General features: G+C 46.1%; 1 protein-coding gene across 1 annotated transcript in view; it reads left to right on the top strand.

Annotated features, from left to right (window-relative positions):
* The window catches only part of sdf4 (stromal cell derived factor 4), a 91,552-nt gene that overhangs the window by 50,198 nt on the left and 19,138 nt on the right, over nucleotides 1-22,216 (top strand). Inside the window, exon 3 of the mRNA XM_063032991.1 lies at nucleotides 15,256-15,369. Coding sequence (XP_062889061.1) covers nucleotides 15,256-15,369 — 114 coding nt within the window. The remainder of the gene's footprint in view (nucleotides 1-15,255; nucleotides 15,370-22,216) is intronic.

Raw genomic sequence — 22,216 nt, 5'->3', positions numbered from 1 at the left:
AGAAGTTTAAGTGGAACATAAGGGGGAAACTTCTTCATTCAGAGGGTCGTGAGAGTGTGGAATGAGCTACCAGCGTATGTGGTGTATGTGAGCTCAATTTTCACATTTAAGAGGAGTTTGGGTAGGTACTTGGATGGTAGGGATATGGAGGGCAATGATCCTGATGAAGATCAATGAACGTAGGCAGTTTAAATGGCTCAGCACAGACTAGATGGGCAGAAGGGCTTGTTTCTGTGCTGTACTACTCTATAAAGTGCTATGTGGTGACTAAATGGGAGCTTTAAATCACTAGTTGCTGGGAATTAAAGCATTAATATACGGGGGGGGGGGGGCTTTTGATGGTCCTAGGGTTGTACGTGCTAGAATTTGGAAGGATGATGGGGGTGTGGGGTGGTGGGATGTCATTGAACCAAAGCAAGTATTGAAAGGCCTGGATAGAGTGCATGTGGAAAGGATGTTTCCAATAGTGGGAGAGTCTAGGACCAGAGGATACAACCTCAAAATAAAGGAACATTGTTTAGAACAGAAGATAGGAGGGATTTCTTTAGACAGAGGGTGGTGAATCTGTGGAATTCATTGACATATATGACTGTGGTAGCCAAGTCATAGGATCCATTTAAAGCAGGGGGTGATGGTTCTTTAGTAAGGGTGTCGGAGGATAGGGGGAGAAAGCAGGAGAATGGGGTTTAGTGGGAATAATAATACATCTTCCATGATTGAATGGTAGAGCAGACTGGATGGATTGGAATGGCCTAATTCTGCTCCTCTCATTTATGGAGATCCTGAAAGCCAGGAAGGCCTGCTGGTGAAACCTGGCAGTTGAAGTAATCCCTGAGCTATGGACATTCCAAACGTGTCCAGTAAATAATACTGCCCCTGATGCGTCAGAAATGAGGTGCTGCCACAATAATCATCCAAAGCACAAAAATACAGACTGAGAATGGAAACCTTCAGTTCTTCAGGACTCAAAACTCCAAAGTAAGAGAGCTTCGGAAGCAGAGCGCACAGTGCAAATCACTCCATGCTTTTACCTATGACTTGGTGATTTCAGGTAGTTGGGTTCCCTTTCTTTCTCTTCAGAAGGACCTTGTGTTCCCTCAGTTGCTGCAGCTCCTGCGCGCCCGCCCAACGCCTGCAACATTCTCCTAACTGTATCATGCTAAAAGAAAATGAATGGAGCTACAAGTTGTCTGATGTTGGGCCTCTGCTACACCGTGTAGCACCAGTCACATGCAGAACGTGTTTTGTTGCTGCCCTATTCAGTGCCCCTCTTTGACTCTGCTTGTGATGCCAGATGCTTTTCAAGTTGAAGTCCATTGTTTGCCATTGCCTGTGACAACATACCCAGGGTGTAAATACCATGAAGGTTAGCTTTTGGCAGCAGTACCACAGTATATGATGGACAAAAGGTAAAGTAAATATAAACTTAACCTACCTTGCACATCTTTTTCCCTCTGTCTCTATTGGTGGGCTTTCCCAATGTCACATGGATCAGGAATTTTCTCACTCTGCTTCCTGTAAAGTCATCCCCTTTATCTCCTTACTGCGGACTTACGGACTTCATTATCCACACGAAAGCCTAGCCAACTTCTTGTGTAGCCTCAGCAGCAGGGGTAAGAATCCATGATGGTGCATCAGTTGCGGGCTTCATTATCCACGGGGTCTTTTTTTTTGTTAAATTTAAAATGGCTTCTTTGTTATGTTATACTGGGGAATGCTGAGAAAGTCTCTAACTAGACAGTTGCTTGGGTTATTATAGACAGCAGGGTGCTATTAGCCAATGGGTGGTCATGTATCGTTTTGTTTTTGGATACAATGCTGTATCATATGACTGTGGACAGGGTTTTTGGTGGGGGGGGGAGTCGGAGGAGAGATGGGGTTTTTGGGGGGAGTCAGAGGAGAGACGGGGAGGACGGCGGATGTGTGGGTGTTTTTGGCGGGGAGTCGGTGGAGAGACGGGGAGTACGTTGGAGAGACGGGGAGTCGGAGGAGAGACGGGGAGGATGGCGGACGGGGGTTTTTGGTAGAGAGCCGGGGAGGACGGTGTATGGGGTTTTTGGCGGGGAGTCAGAGGAGAGCCGGGGAGGACGGTGGACGGGGTTTTTGGCGGGGAGTCGGAGGAGAGACGGGGAGGACGGTGGAGAGACGGGGGGGTCGGAGGAGAGACGGGGAGGATGGTGGGTGGGGTTTTTGACGGGGAGTCGGTGGAGAGACGGGGAGTCGGAGGAGAGACGGGGAGGACGGTGGAGAGACCGGGAGGACGGAGGAGAGACGGGGAGGACGGAGGAGAGACGGGGAGGACGGAGGAGAGACGGGGGAGAGACGGAGAGACGGTGGAGAGACGGGGAGGACGGGGGAGAGACGGGGAGTCGGGGGAGAGATGGGGCGTCGGAGGAGAGACGGGGAGGATGGCGGACGTGTGGAGAGGCTCCGGTCGATCACTCCGGGTGGTCCCGAGCCGTGAGTCGACAGGATTCCAGTGGTCGTCAGGAATCGATTGAGCTCCAACGGTTGCGCACGAAGAACTTGGACTTTGATAAGCGTTGGCGCCTTTTTTTCATTACTTCCCTCTCTGTATCGAATTTATATTAATGTCATAGAATTAGTAATATCTATAAAGTGTACTTGTTAAAATTTACTGGGTGTGCTGGCTGATGATTGATGTTTGGGATTGATGCAGGCGGCAGCCGACTCCGTGGGAAGCGTTGAGGCAGGTGCTGGTTGGGATTTCCCCTAGACATATACGAGCCAATATAACTGAACGTTACAAGTGGGGGGGTCGTCCGGATCTGGATTTTCGGTAAAGTTGTATAGTCGTCGTGTTAAGTAGTGCGAAGATGGATTGTAAGTTGGTGTGAATGGGAGGAGGTACCGGTGAATCATGCATGCGTGCTAAGTGGGGTCGATTATCGCATTCCGGTAGAGGTACTGGTGCGAGGGTTGAGTTTGATTAAAGGTATCGGGCAGGTAGAACTTACAGCTAGAAGGTGTGGGAAAGAACTGGAGTCCAGCTGGATGTTGGTGCGGACGAGTGCCGACGTCATGACGTTGGAACTAGCAGCGACAGTCCACGTCCAGGGGGAGGCGGGGCCGTGGAGTCTCCACACCCTCCCCGAGGACGCAAGTGTGGAGGTGCCGGAGGAGGAGCTAGCTGAGGCCCCAGGGAAGGTGCCAGTAGCCAGGGGTGGAGGTGTGGAGTGGGAAGGCTTGGCCAGGCCCCGTCCTCCAGTTAGGGCTGAGATCTCCAAGTTAGCGGCTGCCATTACCTCCCTGGCGAGAAGGGTTGAGGGGCTCCGCCCGAAGCTGAGAATTTTCTCGGGAGCCAGGCCCACCCCGGAAGGGGAGGATGAATATGAGACCTGGGTTGAGGATACGTCCCAGTCGTTAGAGGTGTGGCCAGTTTCGGATGAGGAAAAGAGACAGCGATTGATGGAAAGCTTAAGGGGCGGGGCGGCCCGTGTTGTCCGCGATTTGAGAGCGGAACGCCCTTCGGCTTCCCTGTCGGAGTGTTTGGACGCTTTGAAGGAAGTGTTTGGACTGTCAGGAGATCCCTGGCAACATTTAGCAGAGTTTCAAGAGATGGGGCAGAGAAGAGGGGAAAAGCTCTCAGAATACATTTTCCGGCTGGAAGGGAAACTTACGGGGCTGCGGTGCCAAGGGGTAGTGAGGGAGGACGAAGTGGCGAAGTTGAGGATGAGCCAGGTATGTAAAGGTTCCCGGGAGGATGACAGGGTGGCTTGGAGTATCCGGCAGTCATATAAGAGGAGCCCCCTCCATCATTCGGGCAGTTGATTAGAGAGGTACGGGCGGAGGAGAAGGCTTCGGGCCGACCAGGAGGCTCGGACCCCCGGGGACGGTCTTCAGCGGTTCAGGAGGTGGTAGCCGGGGTGAGATCAGAGAAATCCAAGGGGTCCCCGGGAGGAGAGAGGTGGCGGGTAGCGGGTGCTATAACTGTGGGAGGGAGGGGCATTTCCGGTGGGAACGTGCTACAGCTGTGGGGAAGCGGGTCACTTGCGGAGGGATTGTGAGAGACGAGATGCTCCGAGGGGGGAGGGCCTGCGGGCCACTAAGAAGGGAGAGGTGTCGGGAAACTTAGGAGAGGCTCAGTGAGGGAACGGACTGGAGTCTCGGGAGGAACACGTTCCCAGAAAACAGCTATGGAACCCCAGAAAGTACAAGCCCAAATTCCGGATGGACTGGTGCGACCCCGTTCCAGCGTGTCCCTACGGATAGAGGGAGTCTTTGCGAAAGCCATCCTTGACACCAGATCGCAGGTTACCTTTCTGTACCGGTCGTTTTACAACAAATATCCGAAGTATTTGCCAGTAACCCCATTTAATGCACTGGAGATTTGGGGCATAAGTGACGGTGATTACCCATACGATGGGTACTTGTCAGTGAGATTGGAATTCTCGGAGGGCGATGTGGGAGCGTCGGAAGCCTTTGAGACACTGGTGTTGGTCTGTCCGGACCCGGTGGAAACCGGTGGTGCTGCCCTGCTAGTGGGGACTAACTCCCGTCTGGTGCGACTGCTCTTGGAAGCCTGTAAGAAGAAGGCGGGGGAGAACTTTCTGGAGACCCTCTCGGTACACCCAGTGTTCCGAGCGGTGTATGAAGGAGTGGGTGACCCCCAGGGGCTGGATCCTGAGTGCAAACGAGGGACGATGTGGTGCACTCAGGCGAGGCCTAAGGTGATACGGCCAGGGGAGGCGGCCTTAGTGATGGGGACCCCCAGATTCCCCGGAGTACCGGCGGGCGAGGCCCTGCTAGTAGACGCCCCAGATGACCTGGAAAGGGAGTCCCGGTTCCCGGCTGGAGCACTGGTGAGACCTGAGTTGCAGAGGCCCTCAGCTGTACAGGCACGGCAGATGGGGGTGATGGTAAGGAACATAACGGAGTGGGAGATCACCTTTAAGCGCGGGATGCCCCTCGCGCACTTGTTCCCAGTGACCGGTGATGTCTAGCGCCCCCGTGAGGCCCACTGGAGGAGAACTATTGGAGAACGGGGGGGGGGGGGGGGCGGGGCTGACCGAGGAGGCCTTTAATTTTGAAGATTCCCCTGTACCGCCGGTGTATAAGAGCAGGCTGGTGGAGAAGATGCTGAAGTTAGGGGATGTCTTTTCTCAGGGCGAGTTTGATGTAGGGTGTTCCAAGAGCACTCGGCACACCATTCGGGTGACAAATGACACCCCGTTTAGGGAGAGGTCGCGGCGGTTGGCCCCAGCAGATGTGGAAGATGTGTGGCAGTTGAAGGATGCAGGGATTATTGCGGAGTCCCGAAGCCCCTATGCGTCCCCCATAGTGGTGGCAAGGAAGAAAAATGGGAAGGTACGTGTGTGTGTGGACTACAGGACTCTGAACCGGCGCACTGTCCCCAACCAGTATACGGTCCCGAGGGTGGAAGACGCATTGGCCTGTTTAAGTGGGGCGCAGTGGTTTAGTGTATTGGATTTGCGGAGTGGGTATTACCGGATTTCGATAAAGAGAAGACGGCCTTTATCTGCCCCCTGGGGTTTTTCCGGTTCGAACGAATGCCCCAAGGCATATCGGGGGCCCCAGCCACCTTCCAGAGGAAAGTGGGGGACATGAACCTGCTGGAGGTATTGGTGTACCTGGACGACCTGATAGTGTTTGGATCTATGTTGGAGGAGCATGAGGAGCGGCTGCTGAAGGTGCTGAGTCAGCTGAAGGAGGAAGGGTTAAGACTTTCCCTGGATAAATATCAGTTCTGTAAGACGACGGTCGGCTATGTCGGGCACATAATCTCGCGAAATGGAGTGGCCACCAATCCGGGTAAGATAGCCGCAGTCACCACCTGGCCGAGACCTCAGAAGGTGAGCGCATTACGCTCGTTTTTGGGGTTTTGTGGATATTACCAGCAATTCGTGAAAGGATATGTGAAAATGAGTCACCCATTGAACCAGCTGCTGTGTGGCTATCCACCTGTGGGGAGGAGGAGGAAGGGAGACCGAGGGTCGGAGGTAGGAGGATACTTGAACCCAGGAGAGCCTTTGGATTGAGGTGGGATGCTCAATGTGAGGAGGCGTTCCAATCTCTAAAAAGGGCGCTGACTCAGGCCCCAGTGTTGGCTTTTGCTGATCCCCGGAAGCCGTATGTTCTACACACTGATGCCAGTCACGAGGGTCTGGGGGCTGTCCTGTACCAGGAACAGGGAAACGGATTGAGGCCGGTGGCATTTGTCAGTCGGAGCTTGTCGCCATCTGAAAGAAACTATCCCACTCACAAGCTGGAGTTCTTGGCGTTGAAATGGGCGGTGGTCGACAAGTTGAGTGACTGTCTACATGGGACCCAGTTTGAGGTGAGAACTGACAACAAACCCCTCACTTATACCCTGATCTCGGCAAATATGGACGCTACTGGGCACCAGTGGTTAGCAGCCTTGTCTGCCTATGAGTTCAGCCTGAAGTGCCGCCTGGGGAGTCAGAACATCAATGCAGATGCTCTATCTCGTCGGGCGCATGACGAGTCGGGCACGGCTGAGGAGTGGAAGTGTGTCCCTGCCCTGGGAGTAAAGGTCATGTGTCAAGTTGGGAGCGACGGGGAAGTAGGAGCCCCGATGGGAATGGATCGGGCAGTAGATCAACTGGGGGCTGACGATGACGCGCTGCCCACTGTTTACTGTAATGTGACTGCTCTGAGGAACAGGCAGCTGCCGGAATTGAGCCCCCAGGAAGTGGGGGTGGCTCAGCGTGATGACCCGAGCATTGGCACTACCTGGTACGCGGTTAGCCAGGGTGATATGGGGCAGCTGGAGAAGGCGAAGCATGCCTCCGTTCCCCTACTCCTGAAGGAGTGGCCTCGGTTGAAGCTGAAGAACCACGTCTTATACCGGGTCACGTCGCCCCCGGACCACCCCCGGCGCTGGCAGCTGGTCATGCCTGAGAAGTATCGGAAGACTGTGCTCCAGGCTCTACATGATGATTCCGGGCACTTGGGGGTAGAGAAGATCTATGGATTACTCAGGGACTGGTTTTACTGGCCCTGGATGAGGGGGGAGGTGGAAGAATATTGTAAGACCTGTAGCCGTTGCGTCAGGAGGGAGACCTTGCCTGCGCAGGCGACTCCGTTATCCCACTTGCAGAGTGCAGGACCCATGGACCTGGTGTGTATGGATTTCCTGTCTATTGAGCCAGACACCAGCAACACCGCGAATGTCTTGGTCCTCACGGATCACTACACTAGATATGCGCAGGCTTTTCCTACTAAGGACCAGAAAGCGACTACAGTGGCGAAAGTGTTATGGGAGAAGTACTTTGTTCATTATGGCTTTCCCCGGTGGATCCATAGTGATGTCATAGAATTAGTAATATCTATAAAGTGTACGTTAAAATTTACTGGATGTGCTGGCTGATGATTGATGTTTGGGATTGATTCGGGTGCCCACTGACCCCGTGGGAAGTGGTGAGGCAGGCGCTGGGTGGGATTTCCCCTAGACATATACGAGCCAATATAACTGAACGTTACACATGCAAGAGCCTAGTCGACCTCTTGTATAGCCGCAGCAGTAGGGTTAGAAATGCGTGATCCTGCACCATTTTTCAGACCTTCCTGCTGCAGGGAGAGATCTGCTTTCTACCTTGACGCCAGCTACTGTCCTTTCCCTTTGATGGCCTGGCCAACGCTGCATAGTATCTTCACGCCTTCTCTGGCCTGTTTCCCACAATGACTCCAACCTCTTGGGTCGTCCCTGTTCATTTTGGAAGCAGGCGTCCATCACGTGAACTCAGCTTTCCCCCAAGACATAGGTGGCACGGTGTGCTCTGGCCTTGCTGGATATTATTTGAGGGGGACCCAATTGCATGGTTGGGTCTACCCTACTACGCTGCTTAGAAATTTAGCTGTTTAAATGTTGATATTTGTTTAAATATCATCTGCGTAAATTTTTCAAGTCACCTATTCATTTCAAGTTTTTATAATGTGGAGTTTGAAGTCTTGCAGACCATCCTGTGCATACAGCCCGTCAATTTTTTTTACACACATTCAACTCTGTAGTACAACTTAAGTTTTCAATAGTTATTGATGAGAACGATGTTCTTAATTGCTTACTAGGCACTTTCAGAATTTTCACAGGTTCAAAATAATTTGTTTCCTTCCTCTGCCCTTTTGGCCACTGAGGTGTTGTCATTACTCTCAAAAGATCTATATACTACTAAAACTCTCATGCTCTGTCTGTTTGTGACCTCCAATTAACGCAAACGGTGCATTACAGCGGCACTTTTTTTGGCTAAATCGAATTAAAATGTGCTAACTTACAGAATGCAGGCAAAGTTCAGGGTTATATATTTGTATAAAATTGCTCATTCGCCAAAATCAAAAGGCTCCCATTTAACCCGAGAGCCGATCAGCCATCATGGAAATCAGGACGCAACAGCCCAATGCATGCGCATGGCCAGTCTCAGCAGCGACACCTACTGGAGCAAAAGGGCAGGGCAGCTCTATTTCATGGGGTTACATTCTGCTCATCACCATCAGCATGTGCAGGATTGGGACAGATCTAACTGCCACTCATCCATAAGAGGTAATTAAATCTTATTGTAATGACGTACTTTAAGACACCCATAAAACCCTCTGCTGCAGTCAAAGGACAGCGGTGACTATATCATGTCCATTTAGGAGAGTGCCAACCACATCATCAGGAATAATCAGCATGCTTTGGTGTTATATTGCTTCGTACCTTCTATCCAGCATTAGGGTAAAAAAAAATGGTCAGCCTAATTATGTGGCGTGGAAAGGGAAGGGGGACATTATGGTCGTGAGATGACGCCAAACGTTGTCGGGAAGCGGCAAGGAGAGGGAGAGAACTAGAATCGGATGAGGCCAGGGCCGCACGACTCCAGGATCAAAGAGTCAGGGCAAGAAAAGATGAGAGATGAAGAGACAGACGAGGAGAGGCATGCACGTCTCCGGGATCAGAGACAACCAACAAACAGCAGAAGAGATGAAGAGATGGGGGATGAAAGGGCTGCACGTCTCCAGAATGACAACGAGAGGCACAAGGGTGGCAGATAAATCAGAAATGATGCCATCAAAAGTGTCCTTCGTTAAATGAGGAGCAGCTATATTCACTTTGCTACACGTCGTTCTTCTTTAATAAACTGAGGTTTTCTACTTCAGTTTCCAAAGCAAAGCGATACCAATAGCATTCAGGAAAATTTAATGTTCATTCTGGTCACATCAGATTGCACCCTTCTCTCAAAGGGTGCCCCAACGGGTCACCCCGTTGTCCAGTATCAGATAATCCTCTGACGCAATTAATTCATAGCAAGTATAAAGCTCTGCTCCAACTCACAAACTGAGGCCCAGAAATGTGTACTTTTCTCCAGAAGCTGACTAAAACAGATCTGCTTGCGTTCTCAATTATACCAAACTTGTTCAATGGAATTGGGAGAAATTTGAGTCCATTTTCCTCTCTAAGTGATAGCTTTATGAATGTTGCATTCTTTACAAGTTCATCTCTCATGCTTGGCTTGTATTTGTTGCTTGAGCTGGCATTGGCAGCATGCTTATCTTTAAAATATAATTTTGGCTACATTGTGAACTTTTGATAGACTTTGCATTTCAATATTCTATTCTGATTCAATTAAGTTTTGTTCCTCTTAAACTTTTTGATTTTAGTTAGAATCAATTTCATTTCTGGTCTCTGTCAACAATTTCTTAACATCCTTCGTGCTTTTTTTTGCCTTCAATTTTAATGGATTGTCTTTAAGCTGGCCAGTGGTGTCAGCATTGAACTTCAAGCCGACTGGTCCCAGGTTTGAATCCAGCCGGCCCCTTCCACACTTTCCATCAGTGCTGGGTTGAGTGTCGAGCTAGCAAAAAAACAGAGAAATGCTAAAGAAATGGCAAAGTTCTTGCTGGATGTGTCACAACGTGCAGAGAGGAACAAAAGAAATTAATTGTCTGACTACTTGTATACATTTTTCAAAGTTCTTGCTTTTAAATGCTATTACTTTGGTGTAAGTACCCCATTATCCAATCCATTGTGATCGTTTCAGATTAGTAAGCTGTTTATCCATAAAGCTACAACTCATCCTTTGTTGTACAGCTGGGACATTCAACAATAAATGTCTGCCCTTCCAGCTGTATTTCATTTTTTTAATGTTAACCGGTTACTTGCAGTATTACTTAAGTCAGATACTAATTTATTTCATATTCACATTTATGTTTTGTTTATTTCCTGGCTTTGAGGTCTAGTTGGTCCTAGTGTTCTGAGATCATTTCATTCCTCCTGAACCTGCCTTGTTATGTATGTAGTTTCTGGTATTTATTTAAAATAGTACTTTAATAAAACCGGTACATTTCTCAGTTGAATGCTGTCAATCTCACAGAATACTATTTTTGAGCAAAGCCCCCAGATTCTTTCATCTCCTCTGCTGATTATTATCTCCTGCCGGCAGGTTGACCCAGCCCATATTATGTGATCCAGAAGAGGGAGTGATCTAAGGAGTCTGCAGCATCTACTCTAAGCTGCACTAAACCTGAAGGCTTCAGGCTAATTAATCCAAGGAAACCTCATGGTTGTCACTTATCCTTCTTTTTAGCTGAATAATCCATCTTCCTCCAACTCCATCTGCCTCCATATTGGGCGAAAGACAGAAAGTAGAGAGAGTGTGAAGTATTCTTGGACACGAGATTTTGCGGCTACTAGAAATCCAGATTAACACACACAAGATGCTGGAAGAACTTGGCGGGTCAGGCGGATCAGTTGACATTTTGGACCAAGACCCTTCATCAGGGCTCATTAAGGGTCTCGGCCCAAAACGTTGACTGTTTATTCCTCTCCATAGATGCTGCCTGATGTATTCTTGGTTTGATATGTTCTTTACCTTGACTGGATCTGTAGTACAACTGGTTGTGTCCTGAAGGACCTGACCATAAGAGGTCATGAAAGTATTACACCTATACTTTCACCAGGCCAATTAGGGATGGGCGTTGAATATTGGCCACCCAAATTCTTACTGTTTGCATAAAATTTAGAATTGAGCCTGTCCAAGTCAAATAGTCAGTCTGTATTCACCTACAAGTGAGAATTCCTCCCTTAGTAGCACATATGGGGAAAAGGTTTCTTGTCCAATTCTTGTGTGTATGTGTGGAATTGTGGGGGAGATGTACAGCCAGTGTCCTTTCGCAGATTTGGATCAGTGGCATAGTACGTTCACAGGCGATAATAATATTGGGGTGTGGATAGTGTAGAAGATTGCAGGATTTAAGTTAGTTGCAGATATGGACAGAGAAATGGCAGGTAGAGTTTAATCCAGCAAAGTGAGAGGAGATGCACATTGAGAGAAGCAAATATAAAGGGACAATATATAATTAAAGGCAGGACCCTTGCAGTTAGTACATCTTTGGCTTCCAAGTTCATAGTTCCTGTGAAAGTGGCAGCACAGGTTATTAGGGTGGTAAAAAGGTTTTTATGACATTTATGAGGCTGGAATAATACCAGAGGAGATGAAAAAAAAACAGTATTTATCACTCTTCCGAAGAAACCTGGAGCAATAGAATGTGAATTACTTAGGGTCATAAGTTTGATGAGTCATATCACCAAGATACTTCTAAGAATTTTGATGACGAGCTAAAAGTAAGATACTAGCTGAAACAGGTAAAGAACAATGTGGGTTTGTGAAAGGCAAAGGCACAAGAAATGCGATATTGAAGTTAAGGATACTATCAGAACGAGCTATTCAAATGCAAAAAGATTTGTTTGTTTTATCGACTACACAAAAGCATTTGATAAAGTGAAGCATAATAAGTTATTTGAAATATTACAGGAAATTCTAGATCTAGATTCAAAAGACCTCCGCCTTATCAGAAATCTGTACTGGGAACAAACTGCCGCTGTAAGAATAGATGGAGAAGTGAGTCAGTTTACGAAAATCAAGAGAGGCGTTAAGACAAAGGGTGTGTTTTCACCCCGATTTGTTTAATTGTACAGTGAAACAATATTACAAAAAAAAGAGACATCTTGGGAATCAAAGTTGGCGGTAAGAACATCAATAATTTCAGATATGCAGATGACACTGTGCTAAGTGCAAGTACGGAGGAAGAACTACAAAGCTTAATTGATATAGTTGTTGAAGAAAGTGCAAAAATGGGTCTATCTATCAATTGCAAAAAGACAGAATGTATGGTGATATCCAAAAAGAAGGAGAATCCTATCTGCAGGCTGAGAATAAATGGGGAAAACATAAAACAAATACAGAACCTTTGCTACTTAGGAAGCTGGGTGACATCAGATGGCAGGTGCGACATGGACAAAGAAGAATAGGGATGGCAAAAGACACCTTTACGAGAATGAATAGTATAATGACCAACACTAAACTAGGCATGACAACCCGCCTCAGAGTACTGAAATGTTATGTTTATCCAGTTATGTTATATGATTCAGAATGTTGGACAATACCTAGTAACATGAGGAACCGAACTGAACCAACAGAGATGTGGTTTTTTGAGGAGGATGCAATATGGACGAAACGAATATCTAACGGGGACGTCATGAACAGAACAAGTACAAAAAGAGAAATAATGTATGAGAGCACGAAAAGGCAACGTGACATGTGATCAGGAAAGAGGAGTTAGAATGCACGGTAATTATGGGAAAGATTGAAGGGAAGAAAGTAAGAGGAAGGCAAAGACAAATGATGTTGGAGACAGCAGCCAGAGAACTGGAAATGAATACCAATGAATTGATCCACTTGACCCGAAACATGAGTGTGTGGGCCATGGCAGCCAAAGCTCAATCTGGGAATGGCACCTGATGATGATGAAAGAAGGTTTGTCTTTATTAGGGCACTGAGTTCAAGAGTCAGGAAGATGCCTTGCATCTTTATAAAACTGTGGTGAGGCCACATCTGGATTAATGCATTTATTTTTGATCACCCAATTATAGGAAGGCTGTGGAGAGCGTGCAAAAGAGATCTGCCAAGGTGTTGCCTGGATTACAGGGCATGTGCTCTAAGAAGAGGTGTACATACTTGTGTTGTTTTCTCTGGAGCGGCAAAGCCAGAGGGGAAACCTGATAGAAGTTTATAAGATTATGAGAAGAATAGATAAGGCAGTCAGTATCTTTTCTCCCAAGATCAAAACATCTAATACCAATGGGTATACATTTAAGGTGAAGGAAGCGAGTTTTTTTTTTAAGAATGATGGGTGCCTGGAATTCACTGCCAGGGTTGGTAGGTGAGGCAAATATGATAGTTGTTTAAGAGTTTCTAAGATAGGCACATGAATGGAGGGATATGGTCATTCTGTAGGTAAAAGGGATTAGTTTAGTTAGGTGTTTAATTACCAGTTTAATTAGTTCAGGATAACATTGTGAGCCCAAAAGCATTTTTCTATGCTGTACTGTTCTATATGAATGCTCTCCAGTGTCTAATTTCCTCTTAATGTATTAGAATTTCAGGGTTGGGAAGAAATATTGCTGGCTTTTACTTGAATTTCAAGGAAACTTCTAAGAATTTATTTGGCTTTAGTAACAATTCTCCTGAAGTACCATTGTCTCTATCATTCTTATTACTAGCCAAGTCATTTCTTGTGATATTGTGAAATAAGCAAAAAACCACTGACTATAGAATGAGACAGCATCCCAACTGTAGTACTGAAAATCAACAGTCCAGAGCTAGTTGTTTCTTTAGCCAAGCTGTTCTAATACGTTTACAACATTGGCATCCATTTGACAATGGGGAACTTTACTGAAATATGTCTTCACAAAACCAAGACAAACTGGCTAAATCAACCTGTTCTGTATAATCAGCAAACTGATGGAAGAGATCATCAGCAGGACTATGAAGCAGGGTGACACGGTAGTGTAGTGGCTGGCACAGCCCTTTACAGTACCAGCGACCTGGAATCGATCCCCACCACTGCCTGTAAGGAGTTTGTGCATTCTGTCTGTGATGCGTGGGTTTCCTCTTGGTGCTCCAGTTTCCTCCTGTCCAAAGGTGTGCTGGTTGGTGGGTTAATTGGTCATTGGGGAGATTGCTGGGTGGCACGGCTCAGAGGGCCAGAAGGGTGTTTTCCGTGCTGCGTCTCAATAATAATAAGTGGCACCCTGGTTGTCCAAGACCTTTCACCCCAGTCCTCACACATCATTGGTTAATTCCCTTGTTCACAAGGAATTCAACACCACCAGAGGCAAAGCAGCTTGCTTGATTAGCACCCATTCATTTCCTTAAACATTAATCCCATCACTACCAGTGCATACCAGCTGCACCTTCCAAGCCCAAATCACCAAGGAGGACAAAGGCAGTAGGCAGATGTGGACATCTCCAAGGTGCAGCCATACTGATTTGGAAATTGCTTTAATTCTAACAACAGTCTAAATCTTGGAACTCCCACTCCAGTGTCAATGTGATGGCAAGTTTAGGAGAATAAGTGCAGTGCAAGGCAGATGCTCATCACCTTTTTGAAGGCAGTACGGATGGGCAGTATGTGCTACCCTTGCCTATATCCCAAAAATTAAAACTTGCAACTTTATTTTAAAGTTTGGCTGGGTTGACTCATTTCTGATTGCTCATTGTTTGACAGTAATCTTTAGAAAAACTTCTATTTTGAACAAAACAAAATTCATTGGAAACTTTCATTCAGCAGTCTCAATGTTTCAAGTGGCAAATAACATTTGAATCATGCAAGTGCCACAAGAGAGGATATAACCATCGTCCTTTTACATTCCATCGCATCACCATCACTGGATCCCCGACTATCAACATCCTGGGGATTACCCTTGACAGGAAACTGTACTGGTCTAGACATATAAACACCGTGGCTACCAGAGCAGGTCAAAGGCTAGGAATCCTGCAGTGTATTACTCACCTCCTGGCTCCCCAAAGCCTGTCCACCATCTACAAGGCTCGGGTCAGGAGTGTAATGGAATACTCGCCACTCGCCGGGATGAGTGCAGCTCCATCAACACTCAGGAAGCTCGACACCATCCGGTACAGCACAGTCCACTTGATTGGTACCCCTTCCACAAGCATCCAATCCCTCTACCATTGACAAACAGAGGCATGTAATTAATTAAAACTATTTCTGTAAAAAACACCGGAAAGGAGTTCACAGAGAAGCTGACACCACTGGGAAGAGGATTAAGACATTGCAGGTCGTCTCTGTGCAAGAGCACATCCATCTCTGGGTCTGCTCTAGATTTCCTTCCTTTGGTTACACCCTGTTTAATTTGTTTTCCTAAAACTGTATGTATGTGTTGTTTTAAAAAAGACATAATGTACCATCTCTCTGTAGGTCAGGTATCCTGGGATGAATATCGAATCAAGTTTCTAACAAGCAAGGGATTTAATGAGAAAGAAGTGGCAGAGAAAATCAAGAACAACGAAGAGCTGAAGATTGATGAAGAGAGTAAGTACTTGTGTGCAGGTCACCGTCCCATGCTTCCCATGCCTTGTTCCTGCTGATGTCCTGTTGTGTGTGTTTGTGCCGTTGATTTCGTGTTCTGACCCTAGTAAGTAGGAAGCCATTTCAAGAAATGAGATGAGCGTGATTGCTATTCACATCAAAGCAGCCTGTGAATTGAAGGTGGCATTACAGACCCTGTAAAACTGAATTCAGTGGGCAAGAAAGGGAATGAACCGTATCAGCTGGAGTTATACCTCACATAAAGAAAGTAATTCATCCGTTCCTAGGACCAATCATCTTCACCAGTGACCATCCCCCCATCAAATGGTCCAAAGTGAGTCGGAATCATGTTTGTTATCATTGACGTTTGATTTGAAATGAGTTGCTTTGCGGCAGCACTACAAAGCAAGATATCAAAACTATTGTAGGTTATAGTAAATAGTGCAAAAGAGGAATAACGAAGTTGTGTTTATGGGCTGTTCACAAATCTGATGCCGGAGGGAAAGGAGCTGTTCCTAAAATTTTCAGTGTGTGTCTTCAGGCTCCTGTACTTCCTTTGCCAATGGTGGAAATGAGAAGAGTGCATGTCCCAGATTGTGAGGGTCCTTAATGATGGATGCCACCTTCTTGAGGCACTGCTGTTTGAAGATTGTGCAGACGATTTCTAAATGTTCAATTGCAGTTTATAACTCCAGGAATTGAAGCAGTCCGTGCCTGCTCGCACCAAGTTTCAAGCAACGTTCAGGCATTGATCTGCTAAGTGTCCAATTAATATTTTCACCACAAGTGTTACAAGAGTGAAAAATAACCACTTCTTGATGTCGTGGGGTGTAATTATCATCAGGTTACCTATCACCAGCATCCTGGTTGTCACCATTGACCAAAAGGCAACTATTTTGCAGAGCACCTGCTGTCTGCCTGCAGTGGCCATCTTGAGCTTCTGGTTACATGACATTTCAACTCCCCTTCCCATTCCCACACCGACCTCCCTGTCCTCGGCCTTCTGCACTGCCACCTTGTATTGCACTTGGTAACGTACAGCCCAATGCTAGGAACATTGAATTTTCCGATCTCAGGTAACCCTATGTTCCTTTCTCCTTTATGCCAGTCTAGTCTGGATCTCTCATTTTGTTTGCCTTTTTCATCCTTCCTCTACTTGCTTCCGTCTGCCCATCATCCACATAACTATTTACCTGTGTTTCTTCTTCCTTGCTTCACCTTTCCTAATCCCCTCGCCAACATGGCTCCATCTGCCCATCATTCCCCCCCCCCTGCAACCCCCAATCTAGCTCCACCTTTAACCAACCAACCTCTGTCTCAACTGCTCATTGTTATATACTGGCTCTTCCCTCTACCCTCTCAGTCCTGATGCAGGGTCTTGACCGATGCTGCTTGATGTGCTGAGTTCTTCCAGAGGTTTCTGTTTTGCCCCAATTTCCAGCATCTGCAGGCTCTTATCTCTATAGCTACGTGGTTGTAAATTCAGGGCAGGGGCTGGGTATCCTACCATCAATGACTCATCCTCATACTACAAAGTTTTCCACCATCTTCAAGCTCCTTCTCTTTCCCCTTTTGGAGAACTGAGTTTGCAAAAAAAAACTGGGATCAGCCAGCCTTTCCACTCCTTTGCTGCCTTTATCTGCATGAGCCTGGGTAGAATCATATTTCTTTTTCTCTCTCTATGCAAGTACATGAAATTCAATTGTTGCAACGCCCCCTCATGAAAGACAACTGTACATTTACATATATACACACACACTGATGTTATCAGCATTGCCTCCAATCTTAAAAGTCAGGTCTGTCAGAACTTGTTAGAATAGTGGAAAAACTTTAATATGTTAAAGCTGAGTAGAGATTGTGTATTTACGTTTGGGGAAATTTTCAGGTAAGTTAATTTACCAATAAAAGGGTTAAATGTCAGAAAACTGAAAATAAATTCTGTTCCATTTACTTGCCCTTTACACAAACTAGAACGTGCTTCACCCCATGTATTCCATTTAACCCAATCTCCGAGCATAAAGTGCAGTGTAATCATTCTGTGCCATTGTGATTCTTTCTGCACTGAAATCCTTAATTTCGCTTTTGCCAGCAAATTGGTGCTCAAAGGCCTGAATATCACATTTTATGGATAGTGGCTTGACGTTGTTCTGGTGAATCAGCACCGTGTCCTTCCTGAGATGTGGTGCCTTAAATGTTGTCCATCCAAGGTACCTGCAACAGATGCGCCGCATCTCCTCCCCACTTGTTCTCCCACCCTCCTGAATTAGGAGGCCAGTATTCCAATCCCCTTTTAATTTATCCACTAACTATTCATTCATTTTGTCCTTGAGCACCCTCAAATCCACTGAGAGGTCTGTGGGTGGGGATTTGGATCAAAAAAAAATGTTGGTAGCAGTTATAACAAAATATTGATTGGTGCTCAGACTTGTCCCAGACTAAATATCAAACTGGCATATTATAAGTTGTAGCAAGCAGGTCTTTAATTTGACAAAGAACTTGAGTGAACTATAACCATCAAGGGCATGTAGGCTGGCAGAATGGCTAAATGGAATTTAATCCTGAGATGTGAAGTATTTATGTAAGAAGAATGGGATGGACAATATAAACTAGAGGGCATGGGTTTTAAGAGCAGGTACGTAGGGTTTGTCATATGAAGAGCATCTGATGCTCTGGGCCCGTATTCACCAGAATTCAGAAGAATGAGGAGTGACCTCATTCAAACCTTTAGAATGTTGAAAGGCCTTGATAGTGGATGTGGAGAAGGTGTTTCCTATGGTGGGAAAGTCTAAGACCAGAGGACACGGCCTCAATAGAGAGGCAGCCTTTTAGAAAGGAGATGAGGAGGAATTTCTTTAGCCAGAGAGTGGTGAATTTGTGACATTCTTTGCCACAGGCAGCTGTGGAGGCCAAGTCTTTATGTTTATTTAAGACAGGTTGATGGATTCTTGATTTTTCAGTGCATGAAGGGATATGGGGAGAAGGCGGTAGATTGGGGCTGAGGGGAAAATTGGATCAGCCATGATGAAATGGCAGATCAGACTTGATGGAGCAAATGGACTAATTCTGCTCCTATATTTTATGGTCTTGTGGTACATTTTGAAAGAGCAGATCAAATCGAAAGTAGTTGCTAAAGAAAAGCATGTGGAATCCTGGGCTTTATAAACTGAGGCAGAGTACAACAGCAAGGAAGATGTGAACCTTCATCAAATACTCATTTGGCCTCTGCTGGATTACTTGTCCAGTTCTGGAAGTGTGTCTGAAAGCTTTGCAGAAGGGACAGTGTAGACTTGCCAGAGTTGATCTCATGGAGAGGAGAGCTTTAATTCTTAGGGTAAAGTGGAAACACAAAGGTAGAGGGAGAACTGCTAGAGGAAGTAAGGCATACAATGCTCACTCTGAGTGAAGCAGATGGACTTGACAGAGTAGATTGATCAGAATAGTGGAGATTGACAAAGTTGACAGACATTTGACCTATGATGGAAATGAGAGCCATATGGTCAGACGGGTTGGAGGGAAATCTTTATTCCATGTCTCTTGTTCTTAGCCAATGGAGAGGAGAGGTCAAGGTGTGAAATGCACTGGCACAGGTGGTGTGGGAGGAAAATTCAGTCGTGGCATTCAGAAATGAGCTAGTGTTGCAAAGGAACCCAGCATCTTGATTTGCAATCTCTGCAGAGTCTCTTGGATAATCATGAAGTACCCAGGCTCATTTATCTACTGTGAGGCAAGTAGGTGATGAGACCGCTGACTCAGAGTGCAGGACTGTGCACCAGCTACCCAGGTATTGAACCAGATTGTGAAGCGTTCATCTGTAAAAGTCTCGGATAATGTGGAATTTGCAGAGGGGGAGTCGCTTGCCACATACTTCGCAGCATGTCTCTTGGCGATTCTTGGGTCTCATAGCACTTAGCAGAATGCTTTACAGTGCCTGCAATCGGAAAATTGTTTGTAATGTGTTGGTTCTCTGCTTAACCACTTGCCTTTCCTCCGGGTGCTGATTTCCTCCAGTATTCCTAAAAGAAGTACATGTTAGGTTCACAAGTTGTGGGTGTACTGGAAGCTCAGCGACTCTGGAGGGCTGCCCCCAGCACATTGCAAAATGGTGACACAAACAACGCATTTCACTCTGTGTTTCAATATACATGTGACAAATAAAGCTGAGCTCCTATCCTTACCCGAGATCTTGGAAGGAACTAGTTTGAGGAGGTTAAGCTGTGCACGAGGCAGGAGGTAGCGGGCAGTTAAGTGGCAGTAAGGCATACAATGCTCACTCTACTGAGTGAGGCAGATGGACCCGAGGGAGCAGTTAGGCCAGAACAGTGGACATCGACAAAGTTGATAGACACTTGATCTATGAGGAGATGAAGGTTATGGGGTCCGACTGGGAGAGTGGTGCTGAGGCCTAGAATGGATCAGTCATAATCCTTTCGAATAGCAAAACAGTAAGTTTTAAGTGTCTGATTGACCAGCAAATTCTCCTTTTTCTTATAATGCTTAACCCACTAACAAAGCCAGCGGTATCATTCGCTGCTTTACTTTTTGTAAAGCTAGCACTGAAAATAGACTGTTGGTTAGAGTGATTTGCTGCAGGTTTGAATCTAATTGTTATACAGCACAGAAGTACGCTTTTCAGCCCAATTCATCCATGCCAACCAAACAAGTTGCCTACCTGAGCTCGTCCCTTTTGGCCTCTATCCCTATAATCCTCTCCTATCCATGTCACTGTCCAAATGTCTTTTTAAGAATTGTAATTGCACCTGCCTCTGCCATTTCCTCTGGCATAACTACCACCCTTTGTGTGTGTTTGTGGAGGAATCATGCCCTTGGATACCTTTTAAATCCTGGACACTCCCACCATGGAAAACATCCTTTCCACATTCTACTCTCTAGGTCTTTCAACATTCGAAAGGTTTCAATGAGGTCCCCCCTCATCCTTCTAAATTCCAGTGAGTACGGACCCAGAGCCATCAAATGTTCCTTGTATGATAACCCTTTCATTCCCAGAATCGTCCTTGTGAACCTCCTCTAAGCACTCTCTGACGCAGCACATCTTTTCTTAGATGAGGAGCCCAAAACTGTTCGCAATACTCAAGGTGAGGCTTTGCCAGTGCTTTATAAAGCCTCAGCATCACATCCCTGCTCTTGTATTCTAGACCTCGTGAAATGAATACTAACATTGCACTTGCCTTCCTCACCACCAACTCAGCCTGCAAGTTAACTTTAAGGGTGTTCTGCACAAGGACTCCCAAATCCCTTTATATTTCAGTTTTTTAGAGTTTCTCCCCATTTAGAAAATAGTCTACACATTTATTTCTTCTACCGAAGTGCATGACCATTCATTTTCCAACATTGTACTTCATTTGCCACTCTCTTTCCCATTCTCCTAATCTGTCTAAGTCCTTCTGCATCCTATCTGTTTCCTCAACACTACCTGCTCCACCACCAATCTTCGTATCATCTGCAAACTTGGCAACAAAGCCATCTATCCCATCATTTAAATCATTGATATACAGCATAAAAAGAAGTGGTCCCCAGAACGACCCCTGCAGAACACCACCAGCCAACCAGAAAAGGATCCTTTTATTCCCACTCACTGCCTCCTACCAATCAGCCAGTGCTCTAACCATGCCAGTAACTTTCCTGCAATGCCATGGGCTCTTAACTTAGAAAGCAGCCTCATGTTTGGCATCTTATCAAGGGCCTTCTGAAAGTCCAAATATACAACAAACACTGCATCCCCTTTATCTATCCTGCGTGTGATCTCCTCAAAGAATTCCAACAGGTTTGTCAGGCAAGATGAAGGAAACCATGCTGACTTTATCCTATCTTGTCCTGTGTCACCAAGTACTCCATAACCTCATCCTTAACAATTGACTCCAACATCTTCCCAACCACTGAGGTCAGGCTAATTGGTCTATAATTTCCTTACTGCTGCCTTCCTCCTTTCTTAAAGAGTGGAGTGACATTTGCGATCTTCCAGTCCTCTCCCACCATGCCAGAGTCCAGTGAGTTTTGGAAGATCATTACTAATGCCTCCACAATCTCTACCACTACCTCTTTCAGAAGCTTAAGATGCAATTCATCTGGCCCAGGTGACTTACGTACCCTTAGGTCTTTCAGCTTTTTGAGTACCTTCTCTCTAGTAATATGAAGTGCACTCACTTCTCTTCCTTCAACACCTGGCACACTGCTAGTGTTTTCCACAGTGAAGATTGATGCAAAATACTCATTTAGTTCATCTGCCATCTCCTTGGCCCCCTTTGTTACTTCTCCAGCCTCATTTTCTAGCGGTCCTATATCCACTCTCATCCCTCTTTTATTTTTACATACTTGAAAAAGCTTTTACTATCCACTCTGACATTGCTTGCCAGCTTGCTTTCATATTTCATCTTTTCCCTCGTAATAATTACTTTAGTTGCTCTCTGTAGGGTTTTAAAAGCTTTCCAATTCTCTGTCTTCCCACTAATTTTTTGCTTTGTTGTATGCCCTTTCTTTGCTTTTATATTAGCTTTGACTTCCCTTGTCAGCCGCGATTGTAATATTTTGCCATTTGAGTATTTCTTTGTTCTTGGAATACATCTATCCTGCACCTTCCTCATTTTTCCTAGAAACTCACACCATTGCTGCTCTGCTGTCATCCCTGCCAGCAGCTCCTTCCAATTTACTTTGGCCAACTCCTCTTTCGTACCACTGTAATTTCCTTTACTCCACTGAAATACTGCTACGTCAAACTTCACTTTCTCCTTATCTAATTTCAATTTGAATTCAATCATTTTGTGATCACTGCCTCCTAAGGGTTCATTTACCTTAAGCTCCCTAATCACCTCCGGTTCATTACATAAAACCCAAT

Source organism: Mobula hypostoma, chromosome 25, assembly GCF_963921235.1.
Source record: "Mobula hypostoma chromosome 25, sMobHyp1.1, whole genome shotgun sequence".
NCBI classification, from domain to species: domain Eukaryota; kingdom Metazoa; phylum Chordata; class Chondrichthyes; order Myliobatiformes; family Myliobatidae; genus Mobula; species Mobula hypostoma.
Note: the sequence above shows the minus strand (reverse complement) of the source record. Positions and strands in the feature narration are given on the sequence as shown.